Source organism: Alexandromys fortis, unplaced genomic scaffold (assembly GCF_014885135.2).
Source record: "Alexandromys fortis isolate MF-2015 unplaced genomic scaffold, M_Fortis_MF-2015_v1.1 scaffold_0, whole genome shotgun sequence".
NCBI classification, from domain to species: domain Eukaryota; kingdom Metazoa; phylum Chordata; class Mammalia; order Rodentia; family Cricetidae; genus Alexandromys; species Alexandromys fortis.
Window position 1 is genome coordinate 7,612,547 of NW_026067949.1, and position 18,373 is coordinate 7,630,919.

The 18,373-nt window shown below is 35.7% G+C and overlaps 1 protein-coding gene across 1 annotated transcript in view; it reads left to right on the plus strand.

Moving 5' to 3' along the window:
* The first annotated feature begins 4,495 nt into the window (after window positions 1–4,495).
* LOC126506235 (tubulin alpha-1A chain-like) overlaps window positions 4,496–18,373 on the plus strand; it is a 19,750-nt gene continuing 5,872 nt past the window's right edge. Inside the window, exon 1 of the mRNA XM_050149616.1 lies at window positions 4,496–4,551. Within this exon, the coding sequence (XP_050005573.1) occupies window positions 4,496–4,551 (56 nt within the window). The remainder of the gene's footprint in view (window positions 4,552–18,373) is intronic.

Sequence of the window (18,373 nt, forward strand, 5' to 3'; positions counted from 1 at the left end):
GTCTCTGTCTCTGTCTCCTTTCATCGCCTGATAAAGGTTAATATTCAGGAGGATGCCTATATGTTTTTCTTTGGGTTCTCCTATCCAGCAAAAGTTTTCAACTTCTTTCTCTATGGACCACTCCCTGCCCTCTTTGCTGAAGTGGCATCCCATTTATATCTCTATATAAACCTCAAAATTCATCATCTCATATACTACTCTACTGTTTTAGACTGAAATCCTAAGAACAGAGGTAACTGAACCTTGTAATAATTTCTAAGGGTTCCTTCCAGCAATGTCCAGTGTCAAGCAACAACATATTATCCACTGAGGACTTGCCACCCTTGTATCTACCCAATTGAATTTAGTCCATATAAGTTAGATATTATTTTTCCTATAAAACTAAAAATAATTATCACTCAGACATATCTTTAAAAAAATTTGGGGGTATATTAACTGTTCTTGAAAACTGATAAATCCTCAGTTTCATTTGATAACCTTCTATATTACCAGACATGTAATAGTCACAACTTAATTTTCATCTTTATTTAGATTTTTGCATTCTTTTCTCCTTTTTGAGGCAGAATCTCTCTCTCTAACCTTGGCTAGTGTATAACTCTATGTAGCCTAAATTGTTCTCAAACTCCAAAGATCCCCGTGCTAGCTAACAACATGCATCATGTTTATGGATGTGTGTGTGTATTTTTCCAACAAAACATACTGAGTTATCAACATTATCTATCAGCTACCCTTGTCATGTCCATTGTTCTTTTAACCATAGCATATCTAGTAACAAGCATACTGTCCAGTACTGAACCTAAGTAGTATAATTCATGTTATTGTGCAATGTAGTCTTACAGGTAAGACATCACCTTTATAATCTTAACCTGTTATTAGTTTTAGACCTTGTAGGAGACTCACATAAGATTAGGCCAATTAACTTCCTGTGAAGTAGCATGGCTCATGACTCTCCATTCCTCCCCAAGGATTTCTAAGAAGTTCATGATTACTAGGAAAGAGACATTTTCTTTATTGGTGTAGGTACTCACAATTTGCCTGTACTTCCATAAGTAGTCAAAATTAAACTCATTTGTACATCCAGCTAGTGGTAAGTGAATTCATTTCTTTTGTCTGTTGTTGATAAAAAAATCTAATGTAAATAGATATTTGCTATTTTGTTATAGAATATTTGTACACTATGTGAAATTATATTTCTATGATTGGTGTTATTAAGAGCAGAATGGGCAATAGCTTGGTTAGAGTTATAGGTAGGACTTTGGGACAAAGAGAGGACTCTGGGAAGAAGAAAAGCAGAATTGTCAGCTAGACATGGAGAGGAAACAGGAGGTGCAAGATGGATGAGAGATAACTCCATATGGCAGAATGTAGGTTAATATAAGTAGGTTAATTTAAATTATAAGAGCTAGGTGAGACAGTCCTAAGCTAAAGGACAAGCTCTCATAATTAATAATAGGTCTCTGTGTCATTATTTGGTGGCTAGTGAGCCAATGCCAGTCTTACAATAAACTTGTTACACTAACCATCCCAGGAAAATATTATACAATAGTTATGCCAGTTATGATAAACAAAATCATATCTGCATATTGCTGAATACCACCTCTGGGGAAAGCATCACATTTGGTTGAAGAATTCTAATCTGTAAGATTAGAAGCCAGGAGTCCCCTACTTCCACACTGAATTTTTTTTGACCTATTCAGCAATTTTCATTTTTGTTGTGCTATTACTACCAAGTCTACAGTTAGAACATAGTGTATAACCTTAGCAGTAGTTGTATACTCTGATTAAGAGAGGCTTTCTACACTAAAAGCAGAACGTAAAAGAAATTTTCTGTTTGCTAGTAAATGCACAAGTCAAAAGTGGATATGACAATATGATCCATTGTATGTAAAACGACATTGAAACCTAAGGACTGATAGGCTAAGATCAACCTACCATGATACCTAGGAGGTAGTAACACAGAGTGATGCTCTTTCAGATACCATTATTAATCACACAAATATTGATAATTACTTTAATTGATAAATATAACTGTAAATTATACCTTTTAAATTCATGTAATAACTTTAGAAAGCAAACATTTATGATAAAACTCACCATAACTGAGGTTCATGAATTTCAGCACTCACCATGAGCCATTTGATGAGTACTTAGCAATTTATATGCTTTGGGATATTTTCACTATATTTAAGGTATTTTATTAATAGTTTCCTGAGATTAAGAGAAACTGTGGAGCTAAAGAACCAACATGGCTTAAAATGTGTCTAAGAATAGTTTAGATAGAGAAGAGGTAGACTTAAAGACAAAGAATCTTCTAATATTGCATCTTGGCATTGGAAAGAATGACCCAGTCACATGGTGATTTAAGAAGGAATGACCCTTATAGGCTCATATATTTTAAAGTTGGTCATTAGCGAGTGGTGCTATTTGAAAAAGATTAGTAGGTGTGACCTTGTTGAAAAAGGTATCATCTTGTTGAGGGAAGTGTGACACTGGGGGTGGACTTTGGTGTTCAAAATGCTTAAGCACGGGTCATTGTTTATCTTTTTTTTCTTATAAGATATTTAATGGGAGTTGGCTTACACTTCAGAGGTTTAGTCCATTATCTTTTGTTGCTACATATGGATCCAGATCCAGATATAGAACTCTCAGCTCATTCAGCACCATGTTTGCCTGTTATGCCACCATGCTTCCTGCCATGACAATGAAATAAAGCTCTAAACCTGTAAACCAGCCCAATGAAATGTTTCCCTTTATAAGAGTTGTCATGGCATGGTGTCTTTTCATAGTAATTGAATACTGATGAAAACTATCAGGAACACCCATATGATCTTTCCCTCACCCATCCTCTCTACAAGGCCAGAAAAGACTTTTCTGTCCTTCTTCCAAAGTGATACAAAGCAACCCTCTTCCGCAGGTGTGTCTCTCCTGTGCCTGGAAAAAATTAATAACACATGGAGAGGCCAAGAAAAATATAAGCAGGCTTTGTAAACCACCAGCATTACACAGCACATTCAACATTATACAATGTGCATTTGCTTTTTGTTTATAGTTCTACACATACAAAAGATCCCCATAGTCTTTCTTGTGTTTTTGCTATTTACTTATAAAGGCTTTATGTCTCATAGGAGCCCGCATGTCACATAGTGTGAACATGATATGCTTTCCTCTCATCAATCCATCGTTTAATATGAGTTTCTCTGTAAACTCTATTACTTTGATCTGATAGAAGGCAACAAAAAGTTTCCAGAAAATAGCAACAGAATGCAAGTTAATCATTTCTGTGGGAATAGAGCATTTAAATTTTAAATCAAGGTGCTTATCACTATGAGGACTAGGGATGAACTCTCAATAGACTAAAAATTTCACATCTGCTTTGAATGAACACTTGAAGACATAAAGATCTGTATTTAGGTTCCTAAGGCAAATATCATTTTAATGAATTTAACTATGTCAGAATGGCAGTGAACTTATTTGCAACATTATATGGAATATGGTGAAATAAAAAAAATATACCAGGCAAGAGATTGGGTGGAGAAAAGAACAAAAAGGAAGAGAGAGAGAGAGAGAGAGAGAGAGAGAGAGAGAGAGAGAGAGAGAGANAGAGAGAGAGAGAGAGAGAGAGAGAGAGAGAGAGAGAGAGAGAGGCCCTTGCTATTCCTATAGTAAACTAAGTGTGTATACTGGCATTTTCTCATGTTAATATTTGGATAAAGACTGCACGGTTAAGGACCATAGGAGAAATCACTAGAGGATTTCCTCCAACATTTTTGTAAATTTCAATCTGTTGTAAAAATTATAGTTTTGTTTCATTTTTATGTGAGGAGCAAAAATTTTAATAATGCCACTGTCAAGTGAAAAAAAAAATCATTAGAACAAGAGAAAAAGTTCAACAGCAGGGACTGCTATACCATCAAGTCTTTAAGGGGGTTGAGTTGCCTGTGTTTTTGCAATTACAAAGCATACCCCTTAGCCCTTCTATGATCCCTTTTTTTAGCATGTGTGCCCTGGCTCTCACTTCCTCCTCTTACTAATTAGGCTGTTTTATGTGCATTTCAGCATGCAATATTTCATATTTAATAACCTTGCATCAGAAGAAAGGGGAAGCCAAAGGGGCTGGAATTTATTGCCAGGTGTTCTGGAAGGCATCTGGAGCATTTACGGTGGGCCTACAAAATTCCTCAATACCCTGAGGAATCCACTACTACCCTTTCAGGAATCCAATAAGTTTCAGCTGAGAATCCTATAAATACCTCAGAGTGAGAGCCTTAACCTGCTCATGCTCATTCACTGGGCCTTCAGGAGACAGGAAGTTAAGAGTAGCTATAATTGGCCTTCACATTTAGCACCTTGTTAACATATATTGAGGAAGTTCACACCTCTAATCTCTTGTTGCTAATGTCAGCCTGTTAGAATTTGAACTCCTAGGAAGAGATTGTAAGGCTAGAAATGTTTTCTCCAAGTTCTAGGAAAGGAATTCAAATGTCTCCAGCGAGATATGGAAAGTGACAACGTAGGGATCTTCAACCCCTGGGGCAGCTTCAAAGATCAAAGGTGAATGTCACCAAGTGTCACTGAATGTCTCCACGCCTCCAGGTTATTTTAAAAGCATTAGTGCAATTCTTTCTTTTCTTAGAAGTCATAGAAGAGCCCAGCTCTTTGACTTAGAGTGTACATAGCACTTCACTCGCTGCTGCAAAGTCCACGCCCTACCAGTCCTTTAATATTCTGCTCAAATCTATTGCCTTTCACAAATTTCTAATCAGCAGCAGCTCCTGTAGTTCATGTAGCTGTTTTCCACTTCCAAATGGAAAAATTACAATTTTTACTCGAAGCCTTACATATCCCTGTTCGTTCTCATATGTGCTTACTATCTTTATTAGAACAAATTGGGTACCTTATTATATAGGGATCTCGTTTGTCTTTTACAAACTCTTTAGGGAGTAAAATAACGGACCCCCTGCAGACAGCTATGCTTGTGTTCTGACAGAGCTTAAGCTAGTGCCTGTGGACCAGTGATGACACCCTTAAAGAGCCCTTGCTCTTTTTCAGCCTCCTTATGGTGGACAAAGGATATGAAAATAGCAATTGCAAATGAGGACTTCAAAAAATAAACATCCTGAAAAAGCTAGAATTGTCGTCTTTCAGAAGGCAGTAAAAGTTGACAGCAGGCTTTGCCTTAATTTCCTTTATCTTAGAGTACAAAGTATAGTGACCAATTTAACACCCTTCTCTCTCTCTTTCTCTGTGTGTGTGTGAAAATGTTTCCTGTCAGCAAGTGAACATGAGATAATTGTTTTGTTTCCAATTTTTCCTGATAATCTCATAGAATGTATGCATTTCATATAATATATTTTGATCAAATATACCCCCAGTCCCTCACTTTCACTTCCTTCCCTTTCTCTCCCACTACTTTTCTCTCTCAACTTTGTGGTTTTTATTTTTTTTAAACCTCTTGAGTCCACTTACTGTTACTTGTATGTGCAGTGGGTATAGAAACAACCACTGGAGTGTAGAAAGCCTCTCCAGAGTGCAGCTCCTTCCCCACCCACAATCATCAAATACCAACAGCTCATCGTCTAGTGTGCAACTCCGTGAGTCTCCCAATTCCTGCTAGGATTTTTGACTGCCTTTATCTTTTACAGGTTTTGTACAAATCATCACAGTTACTGTGAGTTCATGTGAGCAGCAGCCCTGGCACTGTCATATCCACCAAAGAATGTTTTTATGAAAATGTCTAGATCTGGTTCTGACAATTCTCTTGTCTTCTGTAATGATGCCTGAGCCTTGAGGGAAGGAGGTATTATATAAATGACCAATTAGAGCTGAGAACCCCATAGTCTTTTATTCTCTGTATATTGACTAGTTATAGAAGTCTAAATTAATGTTTCTCTACTATAAATAGAAGCTCATGTTTAAGGACTGAGATACCCTAAACATGGCTAGAAGCATAAGAACATATGGGGCATATTGTTAGTATAATGATTTAGCAGAATAATAGTATTTTGCTTTACGCTAGAGCCTATTATAAAGATAGCAGAGGTTTGGATACCAGTTGAATGCCAGACAGGAGTTGCTTCTTGTAAGGGGGTCTTAAATCCAATCATAATGTAATTGGTTACTGACATATCTTGCTAGTCCTGTCACTATTGTTGCTGGCAGGATTCAGAGCTGTGTAACACTGTTGGTAAGACTATTGATGGCTCTTCTCCCCCAGTACCAGAACCTTCTATCTCTAGGAAAGCAATCTAGCAAGGATGAAGTGCAAAACTGCTCAGAAACACAATGAAAGTTCTAGAAAGTTCTGGAGATGCTTTAAAATGAAAGGCTCCAAAGTCCAACAGGCTCTAGGTCTGTCTGGTTTTCTCTCTCTCTCTCTCTCTCTCTCTCTCTCTCTCTCTCTCTGTGTGTGTGTGTGTGCGCATGTGTGTGTGGTTTTTACAACTGAATTCTGAATTATATCACAAATTTGAAGTTTTGTTAAAAACAACTACTCAAATTATTTTCTATTCAACCCGTATTAAAGTTCATTGAGACACATAGACTAGGGTCTAATTAACATGGGAGTGTGATTTGTTTTATTTGCAATTTTTATGATAAATTATATAAAATTTAAAAGAAATAAATGATGGAAGAAAGGAAGCAAGAAAGTAGACATTTATTTCTGATAGTTCCAGTAGATGGGACCATATGGTGAGAGTAAGGAATGGTGTGTTCTCAGAGTACTCTTACTGTTCTTGTATCTTCCAGTCCTTTGAAAGGATGCCATGGCATACTACATACTTCAGAAAGGTATAATGATCTCCCAAATGTCACTCTAAGTGACATTAATAAATGAGTTTAGGGATTAAATTTTTATACAAGAAAGTGATATAAAGTCACTTACTCAAACATTTCAAAATAATATACAATAATAAAAACAGTATAAAAATTGTATGCTTTAATTCTGACCTTTCACAGGCCTTCAAGTTGTGGAGAGAATAGAACCATACACACCCAAGCTTTACATAAACCCTGTGTTAAAAAAAATAAAAAAAAAAAAAAAAAAAAAAAAAAAAAAAAAAAAAAAAAAAAAAACAAAAAACGACTGCAGCACTGGACAGGTAAGGGATGAATAAATATTTATGAACTCAGTCTCAGTATAGCAAAGACTACAAAAACTATAGTCATGGCTGCTCAGGAAATAGAAATATTGACAAATTACAGAAATCAAATAGTACAGCAAGCAAGAGAGTTATTAATAAATTTGAAGGAATAGTAACTACATAAGCATCTGCAAGGCAAACAAACATAAAGTGAAAATCAACAAAGTCCCAAGAAAATTGTTATGTTATCTTATACAACCAATATAATTGTAGCATGATATCAAGAAAACAAAATCTAAAAATCAGTAAGATAATTTAACAACTAAAGCCATGTTGATAAATTAATGTTAAAAGATGAAAAGATATAATTGATCCTTGCTAAATTGATGAATAAATTGGTATTGATCAGAACTGAAATAAAGGCAGCAGAACAATTAAACTTAACCCCCTGCAAATAACAAGAATAGTCTTGAGATTATCAGAAATAAGGAAAGTAAGAAAAATAAATAAGATTAATTCAGTTAGATATGTGATGGTTAATTTTAATTATCAACCTGACCTAATTTAGAATTACATTGGCAGAGAAGCTCTCTAAGTTAGAGAGTGGCCTGTGAGCATGTCTGGGAGTGCTGGTCTCAGTTATATTAACTGAGGTAGGAAGACTCAGTCCACTGTTTGAGGCATCTGGGTTTGCATCATGGACTCTATAAGAGAAGAAAAAGCTGGTTGAAAACTTAGCCTGCTGGTATCTGTTCTCTTTGCTCCTGACCATGATTGTGACGGCTTTTCAAGTCCCTGCCACCTGACTTCTCTACAACGATGGGCTGTGATCTATAATTATGAGCTGATTAAACACCTTTTTGCTTTCTGTTTTTTTTTTTAGCTTATTTTATTGCAACAACAGGAAATAAAGCAAGGACAGACAGATTAGAAGACTAATCGATATAACTAAAATAAAAGTAAACAAGATCAGGATGCCTGGTATATACTTTGATAGCAGAATATTTTTTGAGATAAATTTTAAAAAACCTGGTAGGCATTAAGAACATATAGTATTTTAGAAAAATATATGTAGGAAAACTTGTCATAGAACAGGAGGAGGAAATATGTATCTCATTCAAAACATTGGAGTTTGAGCATTTGTCTTTGAACATTCAACAGAAAAACAACTTAGCTAAGACATAGGCATAACCAGCCTGACTTCAGATATTTACACACAGAAACAGTCAATGCAGAATGGCAATAGGTCTTTGTCTATTAAGACCACAAAGAAAAAAAAAGGTAATACAGTTCAAAGCAACATAACATTCATAAGTACATATTGTTTTCATCTGTCAATTAAAACTAAGCAAAAAACTAGTTGTATATTAAGAATATTGTCTGTAGAGTACTCAAACATGTCAACAGGAAGCATCTATTAGTAAAATCTTTATTAGTAAAATCTTAAGAGGCATATCACTTTATATACTAATTTGTGGATATTTTGAAAGAAACTATGAAGTCTTGGTAAGTTTCTGATATCAGATAAGATCAATTTAATTAAAATGAGAAAAATATTAAGATAAACTATAAGATAACAAATGACTACTACTATAGAGGTTTAAATAGGGGATAAGTAGATTGGGTAGAATGACCAGTCTTTGTATTAATGAATTGACTGTCATTATGAAGGAGAAATAGTGATGGAAATGACACATCGAGTTCCAAGAAAAGTGTCAGTAAAAGCATGAATGGTGATGTTTCCTTGCTGTACTTGATCATCTTTGTGATGCCCAGGTGCCATCAGTGGCAAGGAGGTAGAAATCAATGATAGAAGAAAAAGATTTAACGAAATAAGAAACCAAACCAAACCAAACCAACAAAACAAGGAAACCATGGTGCATCTCTTGGGCTTTGTCCACAAAGATCTAATGCCACAAAAACTTTTAGAAATGGAAGTGCATTTTATGGCGTCTAGTATATAATCAGTCTTCCACATAAAGGAATACGGTAATAGCTTCCATATTACCTGAAATGGCTTGAATTCTGTCAATTTTATTCTCCAACTTATCTTTCTATTTCTAGAACAAAAGGGTGGAGAATATTTAGATGATATTCTGAAATGATTTTAGTACAGGTGGGCATATATGGCATTTGCATTGTGTTGTATATTGCTCTTGCAGTATCTTGGCAAATGACTTAATACCATTTCTATATGAATGGTTTTATACTATTACTGTTAATTATAGCAAATGATAAAAATTTATGTATATAAAAACACTACCATAATTAAAGTAAGAAATTTGGTCAAAAGAGTTATAATCACAAGGCCAAATTCTTAGAAATAAAGAAAATTCCATTAACACCTATATAACTAGCACACTGTTCTAGTTGAATCTCAGAATGTAGTTATTAACTCTAAAGTCTTTGCTCTGTGAGTGGATTTCTGTGAATTTGGATTTTTGATATCTACAAACAAAAGAATATGAAGTAATACCCACTGCTGGTTAGTGTAAGTATCTGGTGAGTTTTTGTATATAAAGTGTCAACAAAAGCATATCATACACATGCAACAAATATTGATCAATCATTTTCTCTCTGTGTCATTAGTTTTGACGTCCAATAACTTGTTTTCTTATAGCTTGATAACAAAATCATATAGATGAGTTCAGATAATGAACATCCTTGTTTTATACAGTGTGTTTTTTTTTATGTTTCTTTTAGTACTGATTTCTGCAAGGTAAGCATTGTGCAAAGCTGCTATAAAGAATAGCTATAGGGGCGGCAAACCATGCAGGAACTTGATGCTGTTTCTCAGGCCATTATCAGTCTGGTCTGCCTGGTGCCTAAGCAACAAATCATCTCTTCTTACAGAGTGAGGGAAGCCCCCTGCTGGAAGAGCTATTACCATAGTACATAGGTCACCTGTCCTGTTTTCATTCCATCTTCTCTGTAGATTGGGTTCTTTATATATGTTAGTGCACACATTGTATTATCCACTTACACACTCATAATCAGTTCCACAGAGCTGATGTTTGTGAATGCCACAGTTCGAATTTGAAGTTTCCAGGAGAGCGTTATTCTGGGAAACGCCTCATCCAAAAACAAATTAAGAAATGGCTGTACTTATATTTTCCATTTCGATTGCTTGTTCTCTTTAAAGCCTCTGTCAAATGAAGAGACAAACCTGAGATGGCAAACAGTCGGGAGTGATTTTAATGCCTGTTAAAATGATCTCAAACTTTAGCATATATTACAAATGATAGCATTTTTAGTTACAAAATACCAATAGAGATCATTTATCTCTACTGAAATAATATTCATTTACCAAATGGAAAAAAATCAAAAGACTCTATTACACAGTGATTACAGACATTATCAATTTTTGGACCACACATGTGAATTATGGTTTTCCACTTCAGCCAGTCAATAGTTGGAGGACAGTAAAGAAATAACCATGCTAACTCAAGACAGAATGTGTGGCTGACCTGCCTGCCAGTTGAACTGCAACTTTCCCGGGATTCTGCACTTTCCTGTTTGCACCCTTGCAACCCTTCCCCAGCCCATGCCTTCCCATCTAGTGCCTGGTGAATCTGCTTGGCCCTCTCCATTACCTCAGCAAGGTGTCCAGGCCATACCAGCCAGAGTGTGTGAGTGATCCTTCTGCGGAGGAACTGTTACCCTCCTTGGATTCAGTCTACGGGGACCCTTCCTCAGGCCCACTCTGCCCAACTAGTTCACACCTCTGTTTCTGGGACCAGACCCCAAACCCAGTGGACTTTTGCCATTGAGGCTAAGACCATATCAGCCCAAACGGGGGAGTGACCCGCCCGTCAGTGGATGGAATTGCATACCTTCGCATGGTCTGTACCCTGGACACTTACCCCAAATGCATGTCTTCCCAGCCCATTCCTGCCTTACTGTTCCTGGGTCCTGCTCATTTATACTGCTCAATATCAATAGGTTTAATTCACCAATAAAATGTCATAGGCAAACAAAATAGATAAGAAAACGGGATGCATCCTCCTGTTCCATACAAGAAACACACCTCAAAATTATAGACAGACATTACTTCAGAATAAATGGCTGAAAAAAATTATAATTAAGTAGACGTGAAAGTAAAGCTAGTGTAGCTATCTTAAAATCTAACAAAATAGAGTTCAAACCAAAATCAATCAAAAGAGATAGAAAAAAACATTTTGTATTCATTAAAGGACAAATCTATGAAGATGATGTCTCAATTCTGAGCATCTATGCCCCAAATGCAAAGGCACTCATATTTGTAAAAGAAACATTATTAAAGTGTAAATCACACATCAAAGCCTACACATTAATAGTTGAAAACTTCAACACCCCACTGACACCAATGGACATGTCATTCAAACAAACTAAATGAAGAAATCACAAAATTAACACATGAAATAACTCAAATGAACCTAATAGATATCTATGGAACATTTCACCAAAACACCAAAAATATGCTTTCTTCTTAGCACCTCATGGAACCTTCTCCAAAACTGATCACTTGCTTGTGTCTTAACAGATACAAAAAATTTGAAGTAACACAATGTATCTTGTCAGATCATTATGGATTAACATTGGAGTTCAACAACAAACCAAACTAAAGAAAGCCTACAAACTCATGGAAAATGAACACCTCTGAACGGAATTACCACTGGGCTGAGGAAGTAATAAACAAAGAAATTAAAGATTTTCTAGAATTCAATGAAAATCAATGCAAAAATTAGTCAAAGTGGACATGCAAGATCCACACGACTGCTGAATGTGACTAAAGGTGAGACAATCCTTCAGGGTTCCTGCTTCATTAGAGTCTGCAAGACATTCTGCAGGACACAGAAAAATGTGACTGACAAACTGCCAATATAAGCAGAATTATCTTTGAAATTGCCTACTTCATGGAAAAGTATGTTGGATACTATGGGCCTGTAGGCTGAAAATGGATGCCCCAACAGTACAGAAGAACTTTGGGTGAATGTCCAGGCAGTGAGATGTCTCTGTCATTTCTAGTGATTTGGAAGTTGCTTACAATGTATTTCCTGTTTACTTAGGTAAAATTATATCCTTCTGGAGTCTTTGATGGAGTTCAGGAATTTATAGTTAAGGTTTTCCTTAGCTGTGATAAAAGATAAAGTAGATATAAATATTGTAACTGTAATTCTTACTTGATTTATGTTTTGTTATATGTAATTTTACTATGTTAAAATTAAAAACCCTCTGTTTATTTAAACAGAAAAGGAGAGGTGATATAGGATTTCCCTCTGTATGCTGTGAATATCATCAATTAATAAAGAAACTGCTTTGGGGAGCTATAGGGGAGCAGAGCTAAGTGGGGGAAACTACAGTGAAGGCTGGGAGAAAGAAGGGTAGAGACAGAGAGACGCCATGCAGCCCATTATTCTTGTTTGTGTTAGCCACGAGGCTCTGTACCTTATTTGGCGAGGTAGTCACCTCTTGCTTCTTCCGAGGCTGGTACACGACTCCGGACTAGGACTTTCTTCTTCCCAGAATTCTCCTGTTCTCATCGACGTGCCTTTACTTCCTGTCTGGTTGTTTTGCCTATACTTCTTGCCTGGATACTGACCAATCAGTGTTTATTTAAAATATAATTGACAGGATACAGACCATTGTCCCACAGCAGATATGTGTTAGTCAGTAAGAAGCTAAAGCTAATGGGCCAAGCAATGATTTAAATATTATGGTTTCTGTGTGCATATTTTGGTTCTGAGAAGTTGGGAACAAACATGCAGGTTTCTCCAACAAATGGATGAGACAAAAATCGTAGAAGTTATAAGAGGAGCATTCACAGCACTAAGTGCATATAAAATAATTTGAAGAAATTTCATTACTGTGACTTATCAGCATACCTTAAAGCTCTAGAACACAAGAAGATAACTCACTCAAGTAGAGTAGATGGAAGGAAATAATTAAACTCAGGGAAGAAATCAATGAAATAGAAACAAAAAAATAACACAAAGAATCAATGAAACAAATCCTTATCTAAACTAACTAAAAGACAGTGAGAGAAAATATACAAATTAACAAAATCACAAACAAAAAGGAGGATATAACAACATACACTGACAAAAATCCAAATAATCATTATGTCATACTTCAAAAACCTATTCTCCACAAAATTCAAAACTAAAAGAAATGGACAAATTTCTTGATAGATACCACATACAAAAACTAAATCACAATCAGATAAATAATATGAACAGACCTATAATCCCTAGGGAAATAAAAGCAGTAATTAAAAGTCTTTAAACAAGAAAAAGCACAGGGCTAGATGGTTTCAGTGTAGACTTCTACAAGACTTTTAAAGAAGAGCTAATATCTGTACTTCCCAAATTATTCCTCTAAATATAAGCAGAACGAACATTGCCAAAATCTCTTTATGAGACCACAGATACAATGATATCCAAACCACAAAAAACTCAAAAAAAGAGAATTACAGACCAATTTTCCTAGTGAACACTGACTTTGAAACACTCAATAAATACTAACCTAATTCATGACCACATAAAAAAGTCATCACCATCATCAAGTAAGTTTCATCACAAAATACAAAGATTTTCAATACATAAAAATATGTCAATGTAATCCACCATATAAACAAACTGAAAGAAAAAAGAAAACTAAAGACCATCTTGTTATATGCTGAAAAAACTTTTGACAAAATATAACACCCCTTCATGATAAAAGTCTTAGAGATATCAGAGATAAAAAAGAATACCTAAACATACTAAATGCAATATATAACAAGCTGATTTTCAATATCAAATTAATTGAGGAAAATCTCAAGGAAATTTCAATAAAATCTTGAAAAAGGACAAGGTTTCCCACTCTTTCCATATCTATTCAATACAGTGCTTAAAGTTCTAGCTACAGCAATAAGATAAGTTAAAGATAAGTTAAAGATAAGTTAAAGGGGATACAAATTGGAAAGAATGGAGTTGGAGAATCATTATTTGCAGATGATATGACTGTATACATAAGCGACCCAAAAACTCTGCCATGGAACTTCTACAGTTGACGAACACCTTTAATGAGGTGGTTGGATGCATGACTAACTAAAAACACCATTAGCCTTCATATACACAAATGATAAAATGGCTTAGAAAAAATTGGGGAAACAACACTCTTTACAATAACCACAAATAATATAAAATATCTTGGGATAACTTTAACTAGGCAAGTGAAAGATGCTTATGACAAGAACTTCAAATCTTTGAAGAAATAAATTATAGAACATATCAGGAGATACAAAGATCTTCCATGCTCAGGGATTGGTATGATTAACAGTAAAAATGCCCAGCTTACCAAAGTGATCTATAGATTCAACCTAATCCTTATCAAAATTCCAATGAAATTCTTTACAACTCTCAAATTCATATGGAAAAACAAAAAATCCAGGATATCTAAAACAATCCTGTACAATAAAGAACTTCTGGAGTTATCAGCATCCTTAATCTCAAGCTCTACTATAGAGATGTAGCAATCAAAGTCACATTGTATTGGTATAAAATCAGACAGGTGGATCAATAACATCAAATCAAAGACTCAGCCATAAATCCACAAACTAAACGGACACCTGAGTTTTGATAAAGAAATCAAAATTATACAATGGCAATAAGAAAACATCTTCAACAAATGGTGTTGGTATAACTGAATGCTGGCATGCAGAACAATGCAAAGAGATCCATATTGTAGGAATAAGTCCCGCCCCTTAGAGGGCATGTTCGCCTCGGGCTAATTTAGCCTATAAATTTGGCAAGAGTGCTCCCAGATGCTTGCTTCTGCTTTCCTGGTCTCCGCGGGAACGGTGGTTCTGTAAGTCTATTTCTCCATTAAAGCTGTATATATATTTTGACAATCTGCATTCGTTTACGCCGTTACACCATATATATCACCCTGCCCAAAAATCATTGCCAAGTGGATCAAAGACATCAGCACACTGAACCCTACAGACACATTGAACTCTACAGAAGAGAAAGTTGGAAACAGTCTTGAACACATTGGCACAGGAAGCAACTTCCTGAATAGAATACCAGTAGCACAGACTCTAAGATCAACAATTAATAAATGACCTCTCATGAAACCTAAAAGTTTCTATAAGGTAAAGGACACTGTCAACAGGACAAAACAGCAGCCTGCAGAATGGGAGAAAAATTTTCCAATCCCACATCCAACAGAGGACTGATCTCCAAAATATATAAAGTACTCAAGAAATTAAACATCAACAAACTAAATAAACCAATAAAAATCAAGGTACAGAGCTAAACAGAATTATCAAAGGAAGAATCTCAAATGACAGAGAAACACTTAAAGAAATATTCACCACCCTAATTCACCAGGGAAATGTAAATCAAAATGGTTCTGACATTCTATCTTACACCTGTCAGAATGGTTAAGATAAAAAACACAAGTGACAGCTTATACTAGTGATGATGTGAAACAAGGGCAATCATCCTCATTTTCTGGTGGGAGTGCTAACTTATAACAGCCACTTTGGGAACCAATATAGTAGTTTGTCAGAAAGTTGGAAATCGTTCTACCTCAAGACCCAGCTATACCACTCTTGAATATTTACAAAAAGGATGCTCAATCATAAGAAAACTTGTTCAACTTTGTTTATACCAGTTTAAATTGTAATAGACAGAACCTTGAAACAACCTAGATGCCCCTCAACTAAAAAATGGGTAGATGTGGTGCATTTATACAATGGAGCATTAATCAGCTGTTAAAAACAATGACATCAGGAAATTTGAAGGCAAATAGATGGGGCTAAAAATAATCACCCTGCATGAGGTAACCCAGACCCAGAAAGACAAATATGATATGTACTCACTTATTAATGAATGTTAGCTATAAAATAAAGGATAACCATGCTACAATTCACAGAACCAGAGATGCTAGGAAACAAGAAGGGCTCAAGATGGGACTTATATATCTCCCTGGGAAGCGGAAATAGAAGAGATCTCCTGGGAGGACTAGGGGTAGGTGGTGATGGGAACTAGAGGGAGTAGGTTGAGGGGTGAATGGAGGGGGATATGTACCAAAAGAGATGAATGTTGTAGGATATTTTGATTGTACTACTGAGACTGCCGATAAAGTTTACTTTGAATCAGAAGATGGAATTAGTTATTAGCTGACCAAACTGAGCCATAGGGGTTTTGGAGTATTGAGGAGATATAGTGAGACATTGGGAATAATAAGGTGGAGTTTAGGACATTTCTTAGCCCTTTTGGATCAAGGAAAGAGAGCAAGAGGAAGTCTTGCTTCAGAGCCACTTCTCTGGTCATTCAGGTTCTCACCCTGATATCTGACTTCCAAGATTATATTGATAAAGAATAAATAGGTAAATGCTTCAGATGACTGGAAGGAGGGAATTTCAGGGTTTGATGGAAAGCTAATGCAAAGGAAACTCCCACAAATCATTAAGGATGACACCAGATAAGACTCCTAGCAATAGTGGATATGTAGCCTGAACTGGCCATCTCCTGTGATCAGCTTGGTAGCACTCTGAATTGCCAGCAGAGAGTCTTAGTAACTGATGGAAACAGACGCAGAGATTGAAAACCAACATTAGTCCAAGCTCAAAGAATCATACTAGCAAGAGGGAGGAAGGATTATAGGAGCCAAAGGGGGTTATGATCATCACAAGACAAGTCACAGAAACAACTAGCCTGGCTCATAAAAACTCACAGAATATTAATCAAGAACCAGGAAACCTTCATGAGCCCAACCTATGCTCTCTACTTTTATGTGACAGCTATGTAACTTGGTCCACTTATGGGACTCCTAACAATGGGAGCAGGGGATATCTCTATCATTTTGACTCCCTCTTGGAATTCTCTTCCATCTACTGGATTGCCCTTTATAAAAGGGGAGATTCTGTGTCTTACCACAACTTGATATGTCATGTTTTGTTGATACCCATACAAGGCCTGCCCCTTTTTAAACAGAAACAGAGGAGGAAGGTGTTGAGAAGGGGCACAGGGTGGGAGAAGTGAATGGGAGGAAAAGAGGGATGGAAAACTATAATCATGTTGTAAAATAAATAGGTAATAAAAATTAATTAAATAAAAATCGTCATGTTTAAAGGATGACAGTGTGAAAGAATATCCAAGTCATTTAATTACGCAGTTTTTCTGATATTTTTGATATATTTGGGTCTTAGCAAAGGCCATATTAATTTATTAAATGATATCGGAAGATATTGAAGCTACTATGATAAGGATTCACCTCTACCAAACGGTTGCGTTGCTTTGAATAACTTGTTCTTGTGTGCAGGCTGTTCGAAGCATAGACTACCTGTGCAAATATTAAGGACAGAAAAATTAATATATTCGGATTATTATGAATTTTTTGTTACATTTCTCTAAAATTAACCTTTGGCCCAAAAGGTAGAGGTGAGTACTATCACTTCATGTTTATTTATAACTGTGGATCCAATAGGATAATACACCAACTAATTTCAAAAGTAAAATATCATCTGCAAAGATTACCTCTATTCCCTTGCCACACAAAATTCCATTAACTAACTGAAATTAGACTTAATAACAATCATATAAACCAATTAGTTTCAATTTATAACTCCATTAGGATATTATCCATCAGGGCTCTTTCAGATAGGGCTGAACTTTTTCAAACTTTCAAGAGATTAAATAAATATAACCCGGGGTGCTAATTACATGACAATGATACTGATTCTACAAAATGACTTCCCTTCCTGTGGAGAGAATTTTGTATTAATTTTTTTCTCTTGTAGATAAATGTCCTTGCTCTAAACCTTGTGTTTTTTTGTTGTTGTTGAGTGTGTGTATGTGCGTTTGTGTGTGTCTACAGAATATGATTAAATCTAGAGCAAATGCCAGGCTTGGAAGATTTGCATTCTTTCTCTTCTCAGGGACATGCAAATACTTTTCATTTTTGTATTCTCTGAAATATTTGAATTTCCAAGTATTCTTCTTCTTTTACGTAGTTTTAATTTTTTTCATTAATATCATGTATTTAAAGGACCCCATACTTTAGAGCAATATTAATGTATTGGATCTTACTGAAGAAACCTTAAAAATTTTTACCCAATTGTGAGCCAAGTGTGATAGCATGAACATGTATTACATACACTTGGGATGCAGAAGCACCAGATTTAGTTAATGGTTTTCAAGCAAGCCTGATACATAGCAATTAGAAGAGTCAGGGTTATAATTTGAGATCTTTTCTCAACTCTCTCTCTCTCTCTCTCTCTCTCTCTCTCTCTCTCTCTCTCTCTCTCTCTCTCTCTCCCA